General features: G+C 34.8%; 2 protein-coding genes across 2 annotated transcripts in view; one reads left to right on the forward strand and one right to left on the reverse strand.

Moving 5' to 3' along the window:
- The first annotated feature begins 5340 nt into the window (after nt 1-5340).
- Nucleotides 5341-17940, forward strand: LOC131994811 (uncharacterized). Its single transcript, XM_059361703.1, has 2 exons — nt 5341-7563; nt 17851-17940. Exons 1-2 carry the CDS (start codon nt 5341-5343, stop codon nt 17938-17940), a joined length of 2313 nt encoding a protein of 770 aa, XP_059217686.1.
- A 3571-nt stretch (nt 17941-21511) lies between these two features.
- The window catches only part of LOC106085477 (IDLSRF-like peptide), a 308975-nt gene continuing 304162 nt past the window's right edge, over nt 21512-26324 (reverse strand). The window contains exon 5 of the mRNA XM_013249743.2: nt 21512-21911. Within this exon, the coding sequence (XP_013105197.1) occupies nt 21764-21911 (148 nt within the window). The 3' untranslated portion in view covers nt 21512-21763. The remainder of the gene's footprint in view (nt 21912-26324) is intronic.

Genomic DNA, 26324 nt, shown 5'->3' on the forward strand with positions numbered 1-26324 from the left:
GTCTGTCTGTCGAAAGCACGCAAACTTTCGAAGGAGTAAAGCAAGCCGCTTGAAATTTTGCACAAATACTTCTTATTAGTGTAGGTCGGTTGGCATTGTAAATGGGCCATATGGGTCCATGTTTTGATATAGCTGCCATATAAACCGATCTTGGGTCTTAACTTCTTGGGTCTCTAGAGGGCGCAATTCTGGTCCTACTTGACTGAAATTTTGCATGTGGTGTTTTGGTATCACTTCCAACAACTGCGCTTAGTATGGTTCAAATCTGTCTGTAAGGTTCAAATCTGTCCATGTTTTGATATAGCTGTCATATAAACCGATCTTGGGACTTGACTTCTTCAGCCTCTAGAGGACCCAATTCTTATCCGATTTGAATGATGTTTTGCACGAAGTATTTTGTTACGATATCCAACAACTGTGTCAAGTATGGTTCAAATCGGTTCATAACCTGATAGAGGTCGCAATTCCTATCCGATTTGGCTGAAATTTCGCATAACGTATTTTATTCTTACTTTCAACAACTGTGTCAAATAAGGTCCAAATCGGTTCATAACCTAATATAGCTGCCATTAAACTGATCTGGGATCTTGACTTCTTGAGCCTCTAGAGGTCGCAATTATTATCCGATTTGGCTGAAATTTTGTTCGACGGATCTCCTCATGACCATCAACATACGTGTTTATTATGATCTGAATCAGTCTATAGCCTGATACAGCTCCCATATAAATCGATCTCTCTATTTTACTTCTTGAACCCCCAACAGGCGCAATTCTTATTCGAATTGGCTGACATTTTACACAGGTCTCCAACATATAATTTAATTGTGGTCCAAACCGGACCATATATTGATATCGCTCTAATAGCAGAGTAAATTTTTTTCTTATATCCTTTTTTGCCTAAGAAGAGATGCCGGGAAAAGAACTCGACAAATGCGATCCATGGTGGAGGGTAAATAAGATTCGGCCCGGCCGAATCTTAGCACGCTTTTACTTTTTCTTATTCGCATATACTACGGTAATAAACCCGATGTCTTCCATTTTGTATAATATCTCGGCTAGACACTGTTTATAGTCTTCAATGAATCACTTGTTCCAGAATGCCACATCAGAAATTCCTCACTTGGTTAACATTTGCAATCTATAATCATGTTGCAGTTAGCGGGCACATAAATGATTAAATTTGACTTTGTTCCCTTGCGATACTTTATCCCTAAAAAATTGGAAGTTTTAGGCCATAGATAATGAAACTGGGGCTTTGATACATTGCATAGTTTTGTTTTTAATGAAAATTGTTTGTAAGCATTGCATATATATTTGAAATTGGCTTTATATTATTTTTCTTATATTTGAAGACACCATTAACAAAATAGCGGTTTTTCATTTTTATTGGTTGGTAGTAAGCAAAATAATTTTTTATTTGTTTAATACACTGGATTTTCTTTGATATTCACTTTAGAAACTCTCTTTCTTCACTATTTGTCGTAAATCCGCCGTCAACTGTATTAACGTTTCAAAATGAAGTAATTTGTTCGAGTCGTGAGATGCTACTGCCTGATATGTCTGATATATGTATGAAAATATATCTAATCTAAAGAAATTTGACGAATGTTTATAGTATGCATGCGTGATGGGGGAGTGTGTTTTAACTTTTCTAAAGATCTTCAACCTGGTAGAAATACTCCGAGTCTTACTCTCATTTGTAAATATTTGCAGAGCATTTTCATTTTCATAGAATTAAAACAAAATATTTTCAGCCCATCAACTCGAGTATGATTTTAGTTGCTTTAATTCATTTTAATATCAGGTTGCTGTATTCAAGGCTTTTGTTTATTTGTTCACACAAAACAACAAAATCGATGAACAAAATATGGTTATCAAAAGAGTTTTTAGATTCAAATCATTTGTGCACCTTTAATTAAAGTATTAGAAAAACTCATTGCATTTATTTTTCTTGGGAAAGGTTTTTTAATTCTAACCCATTAACCAATCCCTTAAACTGACGTCTACATAAGGCATACCAAACAAGTAAGAGCGTGATAAGTTCGGCCGGGCAGAATCTTATATACCCTCCAACATGGATCGCATTTGTCGAGTTCTTTTTCCGGCATCTCTTCTTAGACAAAAAAGGATAAAAGAAAAGATTTGCTCTGCTATAAGAGAGCGATATCAAGATATGGTCCGGTTCGTATCACAATTAAATTATATGTTGGAGACCTGTATAAAATGTCAGCCAATTCGAATAAGAATTGCGCCCATTTGGGGCTTAAGAAGTAAAATAGAGAGATCGATTTATATGGGAGCTGTATCAGGCTATAGAACGATTTAGACCATAATAAACACTTATGTTGATGGTCACGAGAGAATCCGTCGTACAAAGTTTCAGACACATCGGAAAATAATTGCGACCTCTAGAGGCTCAAGAAGTCAAGATCCCAGATCGGTTAAATGGCAGCTATATAAGGTTATGAACCGATTTGAGCCTTGTTTGGCACAGTTGTTGAAAGTCATAATAAAATACGTCTTGCAAAGTTTCAGCCAAACCGGATAGGAACTGGGCCTCTAGAAGCTCAAGAAGTCAATACCCAAGATCGGTTTATATGGCAGCTGTATCAAAACATTGACCGATTTGAATACTTCGTGCAAAATTTCATTCCAATCGGATAAGAATGCGCCCTCTAGAGGCTCAAGAAGTCAAGACCCAAGATCGGTTTATATGGTAGCTATATCAGGTTATGGACCGATTTAAACCATACTTGACACAGTTGTTATATATCATAGCGAAACCCGTCGTGAAAATTTCATTCCAATCGGATAAGAATTGCGCCCTCTAGAGGCTCAAGAATTCAATACCCAAGATCGACACAGTTGTAATATATATTAGCGAAACACGTCGTGCAAAATTTCATTCCCGTCGGAAAAGAATTGCGCCCTCTAGAAGCTGAAGAAATCAAGTCCCCAGAACGGTTTATATGGCAACTATATCAGGTTATAGACCTATTTGAACCATACTTCACACTGTTGTTAGATATCATAACAAAATACTTCATGCAAAATTTCATTCCAATCAGATAAGAATTGCGTCCTATAGAGGCTCAAGAAGTCAATACCCAAGATCGGTTTATATGGCAGCTATATCAGGTTATGGACCGATTTGAAACATACTTGACACAGTTGTTATATATCATAGCGAAACACGTCGTGCAAAATTTCATTCCAATCGGATAAGAATTGCGCACTCTAGAGGCTCAAGGAGTCAAGACCCCAGATAGGTTTATATGGCAGCTATATCAGGTTATTGACCGATTTGAAACATACTTGACACAGTTGTTATATATCGTAGTGAAACACGTCGTGCAAAATTTCATTCTAATCGGATAAGAATTGCGCACTCTAGAGGCTCAAGAAGTCAAGACGATGCAACCTCAATTTCGAAAGAGAACGGACGTGTTTCAATTACCTCCTTGAAGTTTTAATAGAAACATCAGTTTAAACCCATTTCAATCTACCGACAACCAAAGATTGCCATAACAAATTCACTGTGATACCTAAAATAACAGAAAAACAGTCAAACACCGTCGATACAAATAAACAAAACAAAATAAAATAAACAAAACAACTTGTTTGCTACAAGTACATACAGGGTGGCTGATGAATATTGCTACAATGATGAATATTGCTACATTTTTTTTTCGGTGTATGGAATACATTTTTCTTTTATTCATGCTAAATTAAATTATTAAATTAATTATTAAATTATTATTAATTAAATTAATTAATTAATTAATAAAATTAATTATTAAATTATTATTATTAAATAGAAAAAAAGTTATTACATTTTTTTTTGGTAGCGGCTTTCATCAGCCACCCTGTATACATCAAACTAGATAAATTTGAACATCTCTCTGTGCTCTTTATCTAAATTCTCGTGAGTGTCTGCGCTTGAAAATATAAAGAACCAATTAACATTCAGTGCAAATTCTTAAGTGACAACAAAACAAAAACAAAAAAAAAAAAAAAACACAAACCGAAAAAATAAATAAATATCTCTTAGCATGGCACACTCTGAGCAAGTACCAGTAATTGAAATAACAACAATAAACAGTGAAAACACGCTCACCACAGATAAGTTGGTTATGGCGCCAAAAAGGTGGAGAGAAGGCCGTGGATCTTACTCTGATGAGAACGTATGCAAAACTCCTCGCTTGTCTAATTATGACTCTCCTCAACGTATTGTTCAACTCATAGATAAACGGTTCGAGAAACAATCTGAGCTTATCAAAGCATTGATACTCGAGAGTGAATCTAGACTCTTAAGTGTTATAGATAAGAGCATGGATGAATTTAGAAAAGACATTGGTAAGCTATCAGAAAAGCTTTCTAATATAACCAATCGTGTTGAGAAAATTGAAACAGTGGCAGACAAAATTGAAAACATGAACCAGGATATAGGTGTATTAAAACATGAAATCGAAAAACTAAAAGTTCAACAACAAAAACACGAAAATTTACACGTTGCGAGTGACCTTCGGATAAACGGTATCCCTTATACAAATAACGAAAATCTATTTCAAATTTTTGACACTCTTTGCAACAATCTAAACATTGCTACTCCAACCATCAGAGCAATTTATCGAGTCTGCAATGTTAATAAAAATAGAGACACTCCAGAAACAATCATGGTGAATCTAACATCACCCTCTGATAAAAACTTTATTTTAAAAAATATATCGCAGTTCAAAAAAAGTCATAAAACCGCATTGCAACTACAACATGTGGGATATGATTCCGATAAACATATCTATGTAAACGAAAATCTTACCAGTTATAACTACAAAATACTTCAAAATGCACTTAAACTAAAACGGCAAAAATGCATCGAGTCAACATTTAGTCTCCGTGGCCTCGTATATGTCAAAAGAACAAAAGATGAGCCACCTATCATGGTTGATAGTACCAGCAAATTAATCAATCTTTTTCGCGGCGGTCCTGAACCAATCAACATGCCAGCAGAATATTCCAGCAATAATAATGATCAAAATTAAAATATTTCATGACTCAATATATAAATTATTCGAACTTTTTATTATTATTTACATAAATTGTTACTCACTGATTTCCTGCATAGAAAAAATAAATGTTACACCACTTACTTTAAGTAAATTTCACATTGTAGTCCTAAGTAACTATACAAACCTTTGTAGCATTACTTATTTTTCTTATAATATTAGATAGAGCAAAACAATGTTCCAAAGACAACTTAAAATGCATGATACGAATACTATCAAAACAAAAAACAGGCCTAAAACTGGTGCACATAAATGCCCAAAGTCTTAATAACAAAATGGATGAGTTTCGCGATACATTTATTAACTCCGACATCGACGCCATTTGTATATCTGAAACGTGGTTTCATCCTGAAATCGATAGCAGCATTTTTCATGTTACGGGATACAAACTGTTTAGAGCGGATCGTCATACTCATGGCGGCGGGGTAGCTATATATATCAAACATGGTATAAGCTGCTCTCTCAAATGTATGTCAAACCGCTCTTCCCGCATTGAATACTTATTTCTGGAACTTTTATCTGATGACAAGAAAAGATTACTGCTGGGTTGCGTCTACAGACCAAATTCATCAATAGATTTTGAAGAATTAATAGAAACTATTGATATAATTTCCATCGAGTACGACAATATAATCGTAGCTGGTGATTTTAATAGCAACTTGCTTGTTGAGCGCTGTCTTGCCGACTCAATGCAAACCCTAGGGCTACTTCCTGTGAATGATTCCGCACCAACTCACTTCACAAGAAGTAACGCGAGTCTGCTAGATGTGTTCTTTGTCAGCCATTTGTCCAAAATATCTCTCTACAATCAGCTAGATGCCCCCGCATTCTCCAAGCATGATTTGCTTTTCGTCACATACCACTTCGAAATTAATCCCACTGTTTGTACATCGACATATCGCGACTTCAAAAACATTGACTGGCCACTTCTGCATCAAAGTTTAGATGAAGTACCTTGGGAAGAGATTTTCTATATGGAAGGTGTTGACGAACAAGTTTCCTTCCTAAATCATAACCTTTGCTCAATTTATGACACATGCGTTCCTGTCAAAGTCATTTATACTAACAGAAAACAACAGCCATGGTTTACTCCTGAAATCAAGCACTTGATCAGCGTTCGAAATTTGGCATATAAAAGATGGAAACGTTATAGACTGCCTACACTGTATGACACGTTTAAATCCGCTAGAAGAGATGTGCTCAAAAAGACTAACGAGTCCAAAAAGCAGTACTATAAAAGGAAATTCGAAAATGCAATTGATAGTAAGCGAAAATGGAAAGAAATAAGGAACATCGGAATTGGATCGAAATCCAATACCAACACTGATTGTCTTTCTATCTCTGACCTAGATGAGATAAATGAAAACTTTTTGAAAATAAATACTGTGGACCCTGGCACAAACACTTATTCTAATATTTCTACAGCACAGATTGAAGACACATTCTCGTTTAGATGTGTTAGTCCCGAAGAAGTCTTACAAAGTTTTGCAACCATAAAGTCTGACGCAGTGGGATTTGATGGCATACATCCTAGATTTGCCAAATTGGTACTGCCGAAAATACTTCCATTTGTTACACACATTTATAACAACATTCTTACAAAGTCAACGTTCCCAACAGACTGGAAATTGGCAAAAATTATACCGATACCCAAACAGAATTCAGAGTTCCGTCCGATTGCTATCCTGCCGTTTTTCTCTAAAGCTTTGGAACGTATTATAAATACTCAAATAGATGCCTTCCTGAGTTTCAGAGGTCTTTTGAATGATAGACAATCTGGTTTTCGAACAAAAAGAAACTGCTCTACTGTATTAATTGACGTTGTGGAAGAATTGAGACAAAATATGGATAATAATATGGTATCATTTCTGGTTTTACTGGACCACAGTAAAGCCTTTGACACAGTGAACCATGATATTCTTATCTCGAAGCTTGACAGACTTTTCTTTTTCTCCAAACCGGCCTGTAAACTGATTTCATCATACATTACCGGACGCCGTCAATCCGTCAATGTCGGTGATACAACATCTGCGGCACTTGATGTACCTAGAGGTGTTCCGCAGGGCTCTATCCTTGGTCCCTTACTTTTTTCTGTATACATAAATGATCTACCTGATATTCCAATGCATTGTAATGTGCAAATGTACGCTGACGATGTTCAGCTTTTCTCCAGCGCTAAACCAAATTGCGTACAATCATGTATAAATAATATTAATTGCGATCTGAATGAAATCCAGAACTGGGCGAGTAAAAATAGTCTCTGTCTAAATCCGTCAAAAACTAAACTGATGAAAATTTTAAAACGATCAACCACCCAGATTCCTCTTGTAAGAGCTACTTTGAACAACTCGGTAATAGAAACTGTTGATACATCCTGCAACCTTGGTGTAATATTCAATTCCAAACTGACTTGGACTAATCATATAAACAAAGCTGTTGGTAAAGTTCAAGGAATGCTGCGAAGTTTGTGGTCTGTGCGGACTTCTACACCTTTTCAAGTACGTATGCTTTTAGCGAAATCTTACCTTATACCTACTCTACTTTATGGATGTGAAATTTTCGCAAATTGTGATTCGAGAGACTTCAACAAACTAAAAGTAAGCTACAATAACATTGCTCGCTACATATTTAATAAGAAAAGGAGAGACCGAATTTCTCAATTCGCCCACAAAATATTCGACATTAGTTTCGAAAACCTCCTCAAAGCGAAATGCGTTATTTTACTGCAAAAAATAATCTATCTTAAGCAGCCAAAATATCTTTATGATCATCTCCATTTTGCTCGATCTGGCAGAGGACTAAAAATCATTCTACCACGCTTCCGAACCTCAAACTCTGAAAAACAATTTTTAATCAACAGTATTCGTCTTTGGAACAATTTGCCATCCAACATCCAAACCATAAGTAATGCTACTCTTTTCAAGAAAACAATTTTCAAACACTATATTTAAAGTATAATTCCTAAAAAAATTCTCTTATGATAAATTTTATAATATAATTACTTTTTTATTTATATTTTTCTTAACACATATTCGATGTAATCCATTCCTTAAACCGGCATCGTCACTTATAAGATTTTTATCTTGTGATGTCTGGTATCAATAAACAGACAAACAAAAACAAAACAAAAAAAAAAACCCCGGATCGGTTTATATGACAGTTATATCAGCTTATATACCGATTTCAACAATTCTTAGTACAGTTGTTGGAAGTCATAGTAAAACACCTCATTCAAAATTTCATTCCAATCGGATAAGAATTGCGCACTCTAGAGGCTCAAGAAGTCAAGACCCCAGATAGGTTTATATGACAGCTATATCAAAACATGGACTGATGTGGCCTATTTACAATCCCAAACGACCTACACTAATAGAAAGTATTTGCGCGAAATTTCAAGCGGATAGCTTTACTCTTGTGAAGGTTAGAGTGCTTTCGACAGACAGACAGACGAATGAACAGACGGACGGACGGACGGACGGATCGACATAAAATGTCCCGACGATCATGAATATATACTTTATGGAGTCTCAGACGAATATTTTGAGTAGTTACAAACAAAATGACGAAATTAGTATACCCCCATCCGATGGTGGAGGGTATAAAAATGTTGGACTGCTATACGTGTTGCCATTTTTCCTTTCTTCTCATATCACACATCTCCTTATAGCGTGCCCTAATGACTTCATTGTTCTGACAATCGCGTGCATTGTCATCACTTGTCTTCTCGTTATCTTTTCAAGCAACTCAGTTAAAGTCTCAGCAATAAGTTGCTCAGCTTCTGCTCTCAGACAACACTTAATTATCAACATTCATTTTATTAAACAAACTTGATCTAATTTTAGTTCAACTACACATTTGCTAATGACCGTTTATGTGGTATAATCTAATCCAATTGTAAGGAGCGAACTACAAGAGATTGAATGCTTAGGTATTATCGGAGCCTTTCGGTTAAAGACAACAGCTGTAAACTACTCACCTAACAATGAGTGCTGTGTGATTTTAGTCAAAGCTCTTGATAAGGAACCTATTTCAAATAGCCAAGCTCGTACGGGCTGCCGCTCTGCGACAAATCTTTGGGAAGAAGTTTTAACATGGCAAAGATCCTCAAAAATGTCGCCAGCATTCAGCGTTCAGTGTTGTGGGTGGACATGCTCACCTCTGCGCTACGATGGTGGAATTTGTTGAATAACTTATATTAATTTCAATGTTCAAAGTGGAATAGCACCGATTTGAGCCAAGTTTATATTAAAGTGGCAATGTGAATCAGCTCACTTAGACATCTTAATCTATTTTGATGTGGCTGAAGTGCAGTTAATGAGGAAAATCGCAAAAAATTTTAATGTTTTGCAAACCCCGTTAAAATGACCCCAGGAACATGAATATGAAATCCCTTTTTTGGTGGTCGGGCTTGGGACCACCAAACGGGACCTATCCCTAATCAAATGAAATGACGCCTAATATAGGCAATATGGTTAGCGATGGGCGATGGGTAAATACCTAGAAGGTATTTACCCGGTAAATTGGGTATTTACCCATGTATACCCAAAAGCTGGGTATTTTTATTTTTGCAGATAGCTTGGTATGAAAACATTTTCCAAATATTTTTTGTGATTTCGACTGATCTCCAAATTTAAAGCCTTGAGGCAATAAATTGGGAAATTTTCATCCGTTTGGATTTCGATGAAATTTATCAGATTTCGAAGAAATTTTGCACAGTGAGTTCTTGTAGACCCCAACACTTTTTATACCCTCCACCATAGGATGGGGGTATACTAATATCGTCATTCTGTTTATAACACCTCGAAACTTTTTATTAGTGTAGGTCGGCTGGGATTGTAAATAGGCCAAATCGGTCTATGTTTTGATATAGCTGCTATATAAACCGATTTTGGGTCTCGACTTCTTGAGCCTCTAGGGGGCGCAATTCTCATGAAATTTTGCCTGTGGTGTTTTGGTTTCACTGCCAACAACTATGTTAAGTATGATTCAGTATGATTCGGTTCATAATCTAGTATAGCTGTCATATAAACCGATATCTCGGTTCTTGACTTCTTGAGCCCATAGAGGGCGCAATTCTCATCCGATTTGGCTGAAATTTCGCATGTGGTGTTTTGTTATGACTTCCAATAATTGTGCCAAGTATGGCGCAAATCGGTACATAACCTAATTTAGCTGCCATATAAACCGATCTCTTGGATCTTGACTTCTGAAGCCTCTAGAGGGCGCAATTCTCATCCGATTTGGAAGAAATTCAGACCTATAATGCTATATGGTGTTGTGATCTGGTGGTTGGGGTTTATACCGCGTGTCATGCATTGAATATATAATGCAGGTATCAGACCTATAATGCTATATGGTGTTGTGGTCTGGTGGACGGCGCTTCAAAAGTCCACCTACTGCTCAATACTTAACCAGATCCAAAGGTTGGCTTGTTTGCGCATCACAGCCGCTCTGAGGAAGACACTATCTGATGCACTGAATTTAATGCTACATCTTATGCTTCTGGACATTGTGGCTAGACAAATTGCAGCGACGACTGCCGTGAAGTTAATGGAGCTTTCTCCTTGGTCATGTGGCTGCTACGAACACTGTGTTATCACTGATACAATGACCGATGTTCCAGGCAGTGTGGATACAATCTACCTGAGCCTCTTTTTGATAAAAAGTACTGTACCACTATTCCTGATGGAACAGATAGGAACTACGATATCCCTGATGACAGTAGTAACATAGACTTCTATACGTATGGTTTCAAACTAGACGACCAGGTGGACTTTGGGGTGTTCTCAAAGATCTAGAACTGGTCATATCGAAAAGGTTACCCGACCATGTGTGTGTTCAATCGGAGATCCTTGCAATTAAGGAAGTGGTGGAATGGCTAAGATGTAATGTGATAACGAGGATTGGCATAAATATCTTCTCAGACAGCAAGGCAGCCATTAAATCCCTGGAGAACGTATTTCTGAACACAAAAACAGCCCTCGGCCGTCGCAGATCTCTCAACGGGATTGCGGAACAGTTAAAAATTCACCTGTTCTGGGTGCCGGGCCACAGAGATATCCCAGGGAGTTCTAAAGCGCACGAGCTTGCGGGACTAGGAACTACCTTACACACTCCAGGGACACTGGATTCTCTGGGTATGCCTCTGGCGATATGTAAGCTAAGTTTTCAGTACCAGACCCGAAGGACAACGAATGATAGATGGTCCCAAACATCACAACCAAGATCTAGCCAATGACAGCAAAGCGGTAGGCCTCTTCAAGCCAAGATTAGGCCACATAGATTTGGATTGCTCACAACCCTCTATCTATGTGGCCTAATCTTGGCTTGAAGAGGTCTACCGCTTTGCTGTCATTGACTAGATCTGACGTCTCATTCATTGTGTCCGCCATCACAGGGCACTGTCTAATCAGAAAACATGCTGACAGACTGTAATTTGCCAGCAACGACTTTTGCAGAAACTATGAGGACATCGAAGAAGAAGAGGCTATAGAACACTTTCTGTGTGTGTGTCCCGCACTAGCAGTCAGAAGGAGTTCCACTTTAGGTTATCATTTCTTTGAGAACCTATCTGATTTAGCGGATGGGAACATTCGTAAGTTATTGGGATTTTTAAAGCGATCTGGATGGTTCTACGGTAGGAACTAGAAACATCTTCCTTCTTCTGTTTTTGTGGTATCACAATGGACGAAAACGTCTAAGTGAGTCTGATGGCAGACTGCCACTTAAACCTAACCTAACCTACTGTCTGAAATTTTGTAAATACCCAAAAAAGGGTATTAATTGGTAAATGCCCAAGCATTGGGAATTTACCCGGTAGAAACCCATCTTTAAATATGGTACTCAAATTAAAGGAAATTTTTTGCAGAACATGAATATGACTTGTTTTTTGAAAATGTCCCATAGAGGAAAAATATCTACTATTGCTGATAGGACCGACTGGAACTAACATATCCCAGGTAATAGCAGTAGCATAGACTTCTACACGGATGGATCCAAACCAAGCCACTAAAACCTACCCTATGTTATAACCAGTAAGGAAAGGCAAAAGTCGGGCGGTGCCGACTTTATAATACCCTACACCTACCCTATAAATACTAATTCTCAACCAATTTTGATGGACCTCGGCGGATGCATTCAGATAGGTTATTAAAATTACTGTATCAAATTTCGAGCAAAGCAAATATGTTCAAAATGTAATAACTACGGTTGACAAATGATGGGAGATGGGAGCTATATTTAAATTTGAACCGATTTCGATCAAACTTTATGGATATTGCGAAATTGGTCGAGGAAAGCGTTGTACAAAATTTTGGTAAGATTGGTCAATAAATGCGCTTGCAGTGGGTCTAGGAGTGAAAATCGGGCGATATATATTTATGTGAGCTATACCTAAATCTGAACAGATTTCTACGAAATTAACCAGTAATATCGAGAGTCGTAAGAAAATTCTTCCCGCAAAACTGCTAGAGAATCGGTTAACAAATGACTATTTTATTGCAGTATTACTGAAAATCGGACGAACATATATATGGGAGCTATATGCAAATCTGAACCGATTTCTATAAAATTCACCAGTAAAATGGAGGGTCATAAGAAAATCTTTCCTAACAAATTTCAAGAGAATCGGTCAACAAATGACCATTTTATTGTTTTATTACTGCAAATCGGACGAACATATATATGGGAGCTATATCCAAATCTGAACGGAGTCGTAAGAAAATCCTTCTTGCCAAATTTCAAGAGAATCGGTCAACAAATGACCATTTTATTGCTGTATTACTGCAAATCAGACCAACATATAAATGGGAGCTATATCCAAATCTTAACCGATTTCTATAAAATTCACAAGTAATATTGAGATTCATAAGAAAACTCTTCTTGCCAAATTTCGAGAGAATCGGTTAACAAATGACTATTTTATTGCATTATTACTGCAAATCGGACGAACATATATATGGGAGCTATATCCAAATCTGAACCGATTTCCATAATATTCACTAGTAATATTGAGAGTCATAAGAAAATCCATCCTGCCAAATTTCGAGAGAATCGGTTAACAAAGGACTTTTTTATTGCATTATTATTGCAAATCGGACGAACATATATATGGAAGCTATATAAAAATCTGACCCGATTTTTTCCAATTTCAATAGGCTTTGTCTCTAGGCCGAAAAACATGCCCATACCAAATTTGAAGATGATCAGATGAAAATTGCGACCTGTAGTTTGTACACAAATTAACATGGACAGACGGACAGACAGACAGACAGACGGACATAGCTAAATCGAATCTGAAAGTGATTCGGAGTTCGGCCGGGCCGAATCTTATATACCCTCCACCATGGATCGCATTTTTCGAGTTCTTTTCCCGGCATCTCTTCTTAGGCAAAAAAGGATATAAGAAAAGATTTGCTCTGCTATTAGAATGATATCAAAATCCGGTTTGGACCACAATCAAATTATATGTTGGAGACCTGTGTAAAATGTCAGCCAATTCGAATAAGAATTACGTCCTTTGGGGGCTCAAGAAGTAAAATAGAGAGATTAATTTATATGGGAGATGTATCGGGCTATAGACCAATTCAGACCATAATAAACACGTATGTTGATGGTCATGAGAGGATCCGTCGTTTCAGGCAAATCGGATAACAATTGCGTCCTCTAGAGGCTCAAGAAGTCAAGATCCCAGATCTGTTTATATCGCAGCTATATCAGGTTATGAACCGATTTGAACCTTATGTGACACTGTTGTTGAAAGTAAGAATAAAATAGGTCGAGCAAAATTTCAGCCAAATCCGATAGAAATTGCGCCCTCTATTGGCTCAAGAAGTCAAGTCCCCAGATCTGTTTATATGACAGCTTAATCAGGTTATGAACCGATTTGAACCATACTTGGCACAGTTGTTGGATATCATAACAAAATACTTCCTGCAAAAATTCATTCCAATCGAAAAAGAATTGCGCACTCTAGAGGCTCAAGAAGTCAAGACCCAATATCGGTTATATATGGCAGCTATATCAGGTTATGAACCGATTTGAACCATACTGGGCACAGTTGTTGGATATCATAGCGAAACACGTCGTGCAAAATTTCATTCCAATTGGATAAGAATTGCGCCCTCTAGAGGCTCAAGAAGTCAAGACCCAAGATCGGTTTATATGAAAGCTATATCAGGTTATAGACCGATTTGAACCATACTTTGAACAGTTATTGGATATCATAGCAAAACACGTCGTACAAAATTTCATTCCAATCGGATAAGAATTGCGCACTCTAGAGGCTCAAGAAGTCAAGACCGAAGATCGGTTCATATGGCAGCTATATCAAAACATGGACCGATATGACCCATATACAATACCAACCGACCTACACTAATAAGAAGTATTTGTGCAAAATTTCAAGCGTCTAGTTTTACTCCTTCCGAAGTTAGCGTGCTTTCGGCAGACAGACGGACGGACGGACAGGCGGACGGATATGACTAGATGTTGAAAGTCATATTAAAATTCTTCATGCAACAGTTCAGCCAAATCGGATACCAATTGGGCCCTCTAGAGGCTGAAGATGTCAAGACCCAAGATTGGTTTATATGGCAGCTATATCAAAACATGGACCGGTATGGCCCATTTACAATACCAACCGACCTTCAGTAATAAGTAGTGTTTTTGCAAAATTTCAAGTAGTTAGCTTTACTTTCGGGTCTCAGACGAATATATATATTCTTGATCGTCGTGACATTCTATGCCGATCTAGCCATGTCCGTCCGTCCGTCTGTCTGTCGAAAGCACGCCAACTTCCGAACAGTTACAAACAGAATGGCGAAATTAGTATACCCCCATCCTATGGTGGAGGGTAGAAAAATACTTACCACAGGTTTAAAGTAATATACAAGAAGTCCAAATCTTTGGTTTAGTGGTTTGTAACTCATTTATTTTCAATATAATTCGAATATCTTATTTACATTTTCGCGATATCATTTCAATAACTTTCTCATTTCAGCTTTTACTCGTAATGATATGTATACACAGCTGTTTTGTATTTTTCGTTTTTTCCTTCTCTTTTTTTGCTTTTTTGCTAAAAACTTAATAGTGTCATTTGGAAATAAATTTTATTTTCTAAAATATTGTTGTTTTTTTCATGTATATATATTTTTTGTTCAATATATTGATATGTATTGATGTTTTGTAAGCTTTAAAGTTAGCCTTTGTCATATAGTATGTTTGTATGTGGGTTTGTATACATATATATATATAAGGGTTTGTATATATAACGTCAAGTAACATTTACAAATAATAGTCAAAGTTGTTCAAAATATTTTTTTACTAACATCATTCTCTAGTTATATTGTATATATGTATGTATGTGTGTGTTTTGTTTTATTATTTTTCATTTGTATATGTATTGTACGTATAATAGAGTAATTGTAGTTTAGTAACAGCAAAAGTTTAGGAATTAAATTGTAAAATTTGCATTTCGACCATTTTCTTTGCTTGATATGTATTTGATTTTTCAAAAAGGATTGTTTTGATTTGGTTTCTTTTTTTGTGGGATAGTAGGGGATTGTGGCTTATTTTGGTTTAAATTACTTTGCTAGTTGTAGGTTTTGGTTAGTTTTTATTATTATTTGTTTTTCTTTTTTTTTGCATTTCATTCGATTTAGGTACTTATAACTCTTTTTGCTTTAGTGAAAAATATGGGGTTTTTTTAGTTTTAAAATAGGAAAAAAATTAAACGTTTTTACGGATTTGAATCTTTGTTTTGAAATAAATCATTTAAAAGTTAATATTTGTTGTAAGGAAATTCTAAGAACAAAAATGTGTAAATTTATAACTTTCGATTTTGTTTTGAAGTCCTTAGTCATTTATGGGATTACGTTTGTTTTTGGTATCCACAGAACTTTGATTTTACTACTACGTTGGGCTTTTTTTAGTTTTTATTGTTTTATTTTTCTAAGAGTTTTTTTAGTGTAATTTGTAAATCTTTCTCATACTTTGCTCTTCTTTTACCTGCTGTTTGCCTTTCATATTTTGTTTATAAAAATAGTTTTTTTATTCTTAGAATTTGCTAACATTTCAACTCATTTCCCGTTTTTCCGATTTTCATTCCTGCAGAAGTGTGTTTTTTCTTTGTTGTAATGTTTTTGTTTTTTTTTTTAATTGCTTATTTTTGTAAAGTAACATCTTTGTTTCTGATATGTATCGTTTTCGTTTGATCTTAAGTCTATTTTGAGTTTCTAAATATGCTTGGTATAGCATCCATTTATCACGACATCAAGAGATTTTATAAAAAAAAACTTTGTATGAGACTTGTTAGTATTTATCTGGGTTTTGTTTTAGTTGTAAGAAAATACTTCGGGGACATGGCTTAAGACTGTTCAAATTTTGTAAAGAATTGAATTTTTTTTCAATTTGGTTTTTGTTTTGGCAAATTGTGGAAATTTCAAGACGTTAATGGTATTAAGATCATAATTAAATTAAAAATTATTATAAATTGTAAGCCTAAAATCAAAATGACCCTTTCGGACCGTGTTGCACACATGGACCAAATGAATACCTTTACAAAGAAAATGTGGACTAAAAGCCAACACAGTAAAGTGCTAACCTATATCAATTCGTTTTATGAAGATAATTGAAATTTATTAATAATTAAAATTACTTATACCACCTGGGCTACCAATTTAATAAATGTCGATTTAAATTTTCGGCGGAATTGATACTGAAGATTTGTCAAAGACAAATTCCTTTGTTTTTGTTTATAATATTAGAAAACAAAAGAATCTGTTATGTGTGCATAATATTTATTGGGCTACAGTCCAAATACCAAAATACAGGTAGCAAACATACCATACTTAAAAACATCGATTTATATAAACAACGGAATAGATTTCAAAAATCTTTATGGATGATATTTGTCAATGGTCAAGTGCATCAAAACCAGAAGAATCCATAATAGGAGCATATTACGAGATGTTTCATATTATATGCTTTAGGAAAAGTTTACTTTACAAAATTAAATTATTATTCTTCTCTACTCTGAATTTTAGCCAACTAAGGCGAAAAATTACTTTTTCTTCAAAACAACTATGTACACACGGAACAATTGAGTATGTTAAAGCCAATACTTCAAAGTAGTAATCTATATCAATTCGTTTTATTAAGATAATTAAAATTTATAAATAATTAAAATTACTCATACCACATGAGGTACAAATTTAATAAATAGCGATTTAAATTTTCTATGAAATTCATGCAAAGGAATCTAACTTGAGTGCAATATATATATCGGATAAGCCTCAAATGTAAAATTTGTATTTTTGTCAACAGATGCAAAGCATTTAAGTGACTCTTTCTTCCAACGAATTTAGCACACATGAAACAATCTAATACCATTTCAAGAAAATGCAGTTTTTGATACTCGTATTCTATATCAATTCGTTTGATTAAGATGATTGAAATTTACTAATAACTAATATTACTTATACCACCAGGGGTACCTTATTGAATAAATATGGATTTATGTTTTCAATGGAATTGATACTGACAATTTGTAAGAGAAAATTTTTTATGCTGTTAGCAAGAGAATAATAAAATGAATGAGTTTGTTAAGTGTGCAAAATAATTATGGGGTCAACCCCATGTTTCTTTAGGGGTTTCAGACTATTTACCTGATTGTGAACCTCAATGGAATGAAATAAGCATAGCACAAATATCACCTGGAAGTTATTCCTGCACGAATCGCTCCAAAATGGGTAAAAACGGGTTTTGTTATCTGAAACCTTAAACAGAGCTCTTCAATAGCCTGCCTGCGCTTAACACAGTCCAATGTCATGTTAATACTTACAAAGAAAAAGGTGGACCGCAAGACCATATGGTAAACACATGTTCTATATCAATTCGTTATGGATATAGAACATGTATTTATCATATGGGCGTTAATTCCAATTAAGGTCAGGTGAACCATATTTTAAAAATAGTAAATTAAATAGAAAAAAGAATTGATTTGGCTAAACTATGAACAGTTTATGTTTCCAAATTTTACTGTTAAACTAGATGCAAAAGAATTGGTCAGGTGTGCATTACATATGAGTTAAAATTTGTAATCCCATATAGGCTTTGCACACATAAATTAGTTTAACATTTGCTAAAAGAAGCGGTCGAGATTAATCCAACCCAACCTAAATGCTGGCTCAATTTCAATTCGTGTTTCAAAGATAATTGATATTTTTTGTAAATTAATATTAATTATACCACCAGAGGTACAATTTTTAATAAAAGTCGCATAAAATTTACAAAGTAATTGATATTAAAAATTTGTAAATTAAAAGCTTTCTTGTTTTCATCATTTAAATTGAAACAAGAGCTCTTGTTCATGTGTGCAAATTAAATTTGAGGTAATCTATAAATAATCTATATATATAATATATGAAATAAAATTGTTTGTATAGGAGTTTTTTTATTTTGGTTTTCCTTTTGTGTCAAAATTTCCACATAATTGACCTTAAAAACCAATGAGCCCTTTAAGATGTCATGCAAGAGCTCTTTATGGGGTCAGCTTTTCAATTAGTTACAAAATTTTTTAATGCGCTATTATAACAAAACAAAATTTCTTGATTTGATATGTCATTCTATTTACGTGTTTATGAATTCTTGATGATTTTTAAGATATTTTGACTTTCCTGTCAGATGGCGAATATGATAAGCTTAAGGTAACTCAAAGAAAAGGCTTTGCATTTTTTAAAGTGAGCCATGCAACAAAAATAAAGTTAAATTAGAACAAAATCCTTTTTTAAGGAAACCCCTAAAAGATCTCAAAATAATCCCATTGGGGTTAACAAATTTTCAATCATGTTCAATCATCATTTTCAACATTTTTCATTGGGGTTAAAAAATTCTAACCATTTTCAACTGGACATAAGAAAGCTTAAAGCTCAGCTTTGGAATTTTAGATTTAATGTTTAATTAATTTTCTTCAGTTTTTTTTAACATTAGGAATTGCATTATTTAAACGAGCTTTTAAAGATGTTAGTCAAAGGCTCTATTCTGGGTCAGCTATAATGATGGCATAAACAATGCAATTCAAAAATGTATATTTATAAAAAAATTATTACAACAAACATTCAAAAAGTTCAAATGAGAATTTACAAACATAGTTTTGAATGAAAACTTTCGGTGGTAGATCTAAATTTTTTTTGCGTTGCTTTGGTTCACTTTGCATTTTTAAGTTCCTTTCCTCTCACAAATACTCAAAAGCCATCATTTTATTTCGCCTACTTTTTTCATTTAACCAATACTACCTTATTGCGGAGTATTTTTTAGAGTTTTTTTTTTTACAGAATATTCTTTAATTAAAAGCTTTATGAAAAAATAACCAAAAGTTAACAATTGAAATTTGTTGTTTTTTTTATAAAATTTTCGGTTTTATGTTATGATATGTTTATGCGATACGTTACTAAAAAAATTTAATACTTAACATTCATGGTAAACCAATAAGTTTTATTTTTCTTATAAGATTTGTTTTCTTTATATGTAAATCTTTTTAACAAACATTTGCCAGACTTATGCATATAGGAAAAGGAAAAAAATGAATATGGTGAGTGTTTCATAATAATTTCATATTTTGGATTTTGTCCAACATTTATTTTGGGTATATATTGTATATGCTTATCCGATTTATTTGAAATTGTAAAGATTTTTTCCCTTATAACGTGTATGGATGTAAGTGATAATAGTAAATGACAATGTTCGAAAGGAATTAGGTTACACTTAGACAAGGCCATTTCTATTGAATTTTGAATTTCATAACCAGTTGAGGATATTGGTTAATTGAAATGCCATGGAGAAACCTTTTTAAAATTTTTCAGGCGCTTTATAGAAAATATAAGAAACCTAGAAGCCCTTTTTTCGTCCAAAGCAGTTAGCACACAAGAAATCTATAAACTTTGTTTCAAAGGCAATTTATAGCAATGGCTGACAGTGTCAGATAGTTTTTCATATCAATTCGTTTCTCTGAGATAATTGAAAATATTCAAATAATTAATATTGTTCATACCACCCGGTGTACTCTATTTAATAAATTTCAATTAAAATGTTAGAGAGAATTGATATTGAAAGTTGACAAAGATAATATTTTTCTATTATTATAGATAATACAAAAGATAAATGTCCCTGTCATGTGTGCAACCAATTTCAATCGATTTCATTCATTTGTATTTTTTTTGTTATTTTCGCTGTTTCTATATAACATTTATATAATTAAACTTTTTGTAACTTGTAAGATGGTTTTATAATATTTGTTATAATGTTTACTGATTTTTTTCTTATCTCATTTTAAACTTATATTTGTTTCTTTGGTTTTTTTTTTAACGATTTCGAGCATTGTTGTAATTTATTTCATATTTCATAATAGGCTGTTTGATATGTTTTTGTCAGTTGAACATTTAGTTTTTTTTTTTATAAACGAAAACAATTATCATAGATACGGCATTGCTATTCCTCTCTCGGTTTGTAAGTTTTGTTTTCTTGTTTAGTTTAATTTTTTATTTCATTTCATTTTAAATCTTCTCATGGGGAGTGTGTGTGTAAGTTTTTTTTAAAAGAAAAATATTTTCATATATTTTGGTTTATTCTTTGTTATATTTATATATATAATTATTTTTTAATATTACTATATCAAAGGGATTTTTCCATTTAGCTGCAGGGCTTTCTATGTGCTAATACTAAGGTTTTATTTGTTTTTTATTTTTTCTTGTATTCGTTTTTTTTTAAAATAAACAAAAAAAAAAACACATTTTCATTTATATAGTAAATATGGAAGGTTTGTTACTGATAGCATTAATTTATCCAGTTTTGTTTTTCTATTTATTGTGAGATACACTTATACAGTTTTTATATTGTTCGAGTATCTAGGGAAAACCACACATTTAAAGAAAACCATTATGTTTGTGTATTGCAATAAAAGCATTTTGAAACATTAAAGTCATACAAATTATAAATTGTTCCTTGTTCTTCTAATAGGGTCATAAAATTCTAAAATATTCATAAAACTTGTTTGCTGTTTAATAATTTTCCTTGTTTTTTTTTTTTTTTTTTTGTTAATAATTATAATTTTTTTTTCGTTTTTCATTGTTCTTGCCGATCCTGCTTCCGCATTTTATTCAAATTTACACATTTGAATGTTGGTTCTTGTAAAGATGTTGCTTGAGACTGATAAAGAGAATTGTGTGAAACTAGTGGAAATGTAATGAATCCGTAGATATGTTAGAGAAGAAATGAAAAATTAGGAAAAAATCTTCCAATAGAAGCATCAGATAGCGGCAGAAGGTTTTTTTTTATTTTCATATAATAAAAAAATAAACAATAAATAAATAAAAAAAGAAGCAAAAAAATAAACTTAAATAAAAGCATATATCTAGACTTTGAATAAGAAAATTCTTGTAACCAAAATCATTAAAGTAACCGATTTATTATTTTTTTTGTTGATTTTTTTTGGTATGCTTTTTTCTAGGAATTTGTTTATGTATGTATGTGTTTGAACGGAGTCATGTTACGGTATTTTCTTTTCGCATTTAGTTACACCTACGCTAGTCCACCATGTTTTTAATAGTAGCTATCGTAAGGCGTTCCCAAATATGAATAGAAACTGGGATTGATGGGTTGGGCATGTGCATAATAAAATCCAGAAGCCGGATCTGGTGCTACTCAATCTAAGAAACCAGTGTTGACCAGTTTTTCCAAAAAGAACTTCACATCGCCCAATTCAGAGTCCTTGATGCCCAACGATTTCAACATACCCAAGTCACCATTTTCCACAGCCATAAACACAGATCGTAAATGTTCCAAGTCGGATCTGTAAGAGAAGAATTTTGAAATTTCAGTATTACTATGTTAACAATTTCTGTAAATTTAACACTATAGGCGTCCCCGGATAAGTGAAACACTATATCTGCGTCTTATCGTTTCACTTATCCGTAATATTTGGCTTAACGCAGTTCGGATAAGTGAAATTTATTTCGAGTAAAGTGTTATGGCATAAGTGAAGTCAAAGATTCACTTCCCTGTACTAGTAAGGCATGAAACAACTTGAGTTTAGATTGTGTGATTAACATCCGAGTAAAAGAAAAACGAAATTATCATGACATCGACTCCATTGTTCCAGAAAGGGGAAGTTGTTCTTTCCCCGTTGAACTACATAAAGAATTGAGCTACGTCCTATGATGCTTCAGAGAAACTTAAAGGTATCCATAAGCCAAGTGGTCCACAAAACATCATTGTATAACAAGTAAAAAGGCGTTATGTTGGATACCCACTACCTCGGGTATATATGTTAACCACCTTTCGTCAAAATCCGCTGAAAGATGTATACCTTATGACCCATAGTAGCTATATCGAAATATGTTCCGATTTGAAACAAATACTAAAAAGTACAAGTCATTGTTCAATTATGTATAACAAAATATTGATCTTTTTAGTAGCTATATCTAAAAATAAACCGATCTGAACCATATACGACACTGATTTCGAAAAGCCTAACATAAGTCACTGTTTTAAATTTCAGCGAAATAGGATTATAAATGCGACTTCTATGGGGCCAAGACTCTAAATCAAGATATCAGTCTACATGGCAGCTATATCCAAATCTGGACCGATCCGAGCCAAATTGAAGAAGAATGTCGAAGGGCCTAACACAACTCACTGTCTCAAAGTTCGGCGACATCGGACAATAAATGCGCCTTTTATGGGCTCAAAACCTTTAATCGCGAGATCGGCAGCTATATCCAAATCTGTACCGATCTGAAATTGAAGAAGAATGTCGAGGGGCACAACACAACCCACTGTCCCAAATTTCGGCGACATCGGACAATAAATGCGCCTTTTATGGGCCCAAAACCTTAAATCAATAGATCGGTCTATATGGCAGCTATATTCGCATCTGGATCGATCTGGGCTAAAATGAAGAAGAATGTCGAAAGTTTTAGCACAACTTACTGTCCCAAATTTCAGCAACATCGGACAATAAATGCGCCTTTTAAGGGCCCAAAACCTTAAATCGAGAGATCGGTCTATATGGCAGCGATATCCAAATCTGAACCGATCTGTGTCATATTGCAAAAATATGTCGATGGCCTTAACTTAGCTCAATGTCCCAAATTTCGGCGAAATCGGACAATAAATGCCCCTTTTATGGGTTCAAAAATAGAGAGATCGGTCTATATGGCAGCTATATCCAAATCTGGACCAATCTGAGCCAAATTAAAGAAGAATGTCGGGGGGCACAACAGAACTCATTGCCCCGAATTTCGGCGACATCGGACAATAAATGCGCCTTTTATGGGCCCTAAACCTTAAATCGAGAGATCGATCTATATGGCAGCTATATTCGCATTTGGATCGATCTGGGCTAAAATGAAGAGGGATGTCGAAAGTCCTAGCACAACTTACTGTCCCAAATTTCAGCAAAATCTGATAATAAATGTGGGTTTAATGTGCCTAAGACCTTTAATCGGTGGATCGGTCTATATGGCAGCTATATCTAAATCTAAACCGATCTGCTTCAAATTTCAGCAAAATCGAATAATAATAATAAGATTGTTCTATATGACAGCTATATCCAAATCTGAACCGATCGGGGCCAAATTGAAGAAACATGTCGAGTGGCCTAACACAACTCACTGTCCCAAATTTCAGCAAAATCGAATAATAAGTGTGGCTTTTATGGGCGCAAAACCTTAAATCGGCGGTTCGTTCTATATGACAGCTATATCCAAATCTTGACCGATCTGGGCCAAATTAAAAAACGATGTCGAAGGGCTAAACACAACTCACTGTCCCAAATTTCGGCGACAACGGACAATAAATGCGTCTTTTATGGGCCCAAAACCTTAAATCGAGAGATCGGTCAATATGACAGCTACATTCAAATCTGAACCGATCTATGTAAAATTGAAGAAAGATGTTGAATGACCTAACACAAATCACTGTCTCAAATTCCAGCAAAATCTGATAATAAATGTGGCTTTTATGTGCCTAAGACCCTTCATCGGTGGATCGGTCTATATGGCAGCTATATCTTAATCTGGGTCAAATTGAAGAAATATGTCGAGTGGCCTAAAACAACTCACTGTCCTAAATTTCAGCAAAATCGAATAAGAAGTGTGACTTTTACGGGCCTAAGACCCTAAATCGGCGGATCGGTCTATATGAGGACTATATCAAGATATAGTCCGATATAGCCTAGCTTCGAATTTAAACTGCTTATGAACAAAAAAAAACTGTGCAAAGTTTCAGCTCAATATCTCTGTTTTTAAAGACTGTAGCTTGATTTCGTCAGACAGACGGACGGACGGACATGGCTAGATCGTCTTAGATTTTTACGCTGATCAAGAATATATATACCTTGTAGAGTCGAAAATGGATATTTCGATGTGTTGCAAACGGAATAACAAAATGAATATACCCCCATCATTCGGTGGTGGGTATAATAAGCTGTTAAACTTGAAAACATGAAATATAGCAAGAATATGACTGAATATTTGAAACAATTTATAGTCCGATTCGCACCGTAAGTAAATTGAATGTTTAAGACCATAATAGAAGTCATTGGGTAATATTTTAGTCCATTAACAATTGCGCTTTGTAGGGGCTCAAGAAGCATATTCGGGAGATCGGTTTATATGGGAGCTGTATCAGGCTATAGATCTATTAATACCATATTGGACACGTTTGTTGAAGTTCATGGCAGAAGCCGTTGTACAAAATTTCAGCAAAATCGGATAAGAATTGCGCCCTCTAAAGGCTTAGAAGTCAAAATCGCAGATCGGTTTATATGTCAGCTATATCAGGTTATATATCGATTTGAACCAACTTTAACGCAGTTATTGAAAGGCATAACAAAACACTTCATGCTAAATTTCAGCAAAATCGGATGTGAATTGCGCGCCCTAGTGGCTCGAAAAGTCAAGACCAAAGATCGGTTTATATGGCAGCTATATCAGGTTATGGACCGATTTAAACCATACTTAGCACAGTTGTTGGAAGTGATAACAAAACACTTTCAGCCAAATCGGATGAGAATAGCGCCCCCTAGTGGCTCGAAAAGTCAAGACCAAAGATCGGTTTATATGGCAGCTATATCAGGTTGTGGACCGATTTATCCACACTTAGCACAGTTGTTGAAAGTGCACAAACAGAACACCATGTGCACAATCTCAGCCAAATCGTATAAGAATTGCACCCTCTAGATGCTCAAGAAATCAAGACCCAAGATAGGTTTATATAGCAGCTTTATCAAAACATGAACCGCTTTGGCCTATTTACAATCCCAACCGACCTACACTAATAAGAAGTGTTTGGCAAAAATTTCACCCGTCTAGCTTTACACCTTCGAAAGTTAGCGTGCTTTCGACAGACGGACGGACGGGCGGACGGACGGGCGGACAGACGGACTGACATGGCTAGATCGACTTAAAAAGTCATGACGATCAAGAATATATACACATTATGGGGTCTTAGACGCATATTTCGAGGTGCTACAAATGGAGTGACAAAATTCGTATAATATCACAGATCTATTGGCTGAGGCTGGGATACAGATTCAAGAAGAACTATTGGTGATAGTTCTATTGACAAGTTTGGAGAAGGATTATGAAAATTTTGTCATTGCCATGGAAACAAGACATAATCTTTCTAAGCTTATGGTGTTGAAGCAAATATTGTTGGAAGAATGGCCCTGAACAAGGTACAAGTGCAAGTTTATCAGCGAATTAACAGGCATTTAGAGCTGTTGGAATTAAGGGAAAGAATAATAATGGTAAGAAACATGATCAAAAGAAAGGAAAGGAAGATTGCTCCATTTATGGAAAATGGGGTCATTGTGCCAAATAGTGTAAGCTGAAAGATTTAGATCACAAATCGTTTACAGTGAATGCTGTAACAGCTGGAACGCAAATGGAAACTGACTCGATGATGTGATGCATTGGCAGTGAAGCTATAAGCCGTATGTGGTCTTTCTGTAACGTTTAAGAGTCCGGATGACTTTCTGAACGATAGGTCCACCAAAGCTGAAGATAAAGGACGAGGTGTGTCAAAAATTATAAGAAATGATGAACGTAGTCGTCTCCGAAAGGTTAATAATTTATTGAATAATGTGGTGGAGGATAGTAATCCAAAGTCATGTAAAGGAGCATTATCATGTAAATTAAGCAATGAGAGGAGAAAAGCGATGGAAGCTGAGATGTTATCACAACATGGACAATGCAATAAA

The sequence above is a fragment of the Stomoxys calcitrans genome, chromosome 2 (assembly GCF_963082655.1).
Source record: "Stomoxys calcitrans chromosome 2, idStoCalc2.1, whole genome shotgun sequence".
In the NCBI taxonomy this organism is placed as follows: Eukaryota; Metazoa; Arthropoda; class Insecta; order Diptera; family Muscidae; genus Stomoxys; species Stomoxys calcitrans.

What these genes read in the sequence shown, in the direction of transcription:
- LOC131994811 (XM_059361703.1), top strand. Translation starts at nt 5,341, where the DNA reads ATGGATGAGTTTCGCGATACATTTATTAACTCCGACATCGACGCCATT. An exon ending in GGACTTCTACACCTTTTCAA is followed by an intron (nt 7,564 to 17,850) that starts GTACGTATGCTT and finishes AACCTTAAACAG; the next exon opens with AGCTCTTCAATAGCCTGCCT.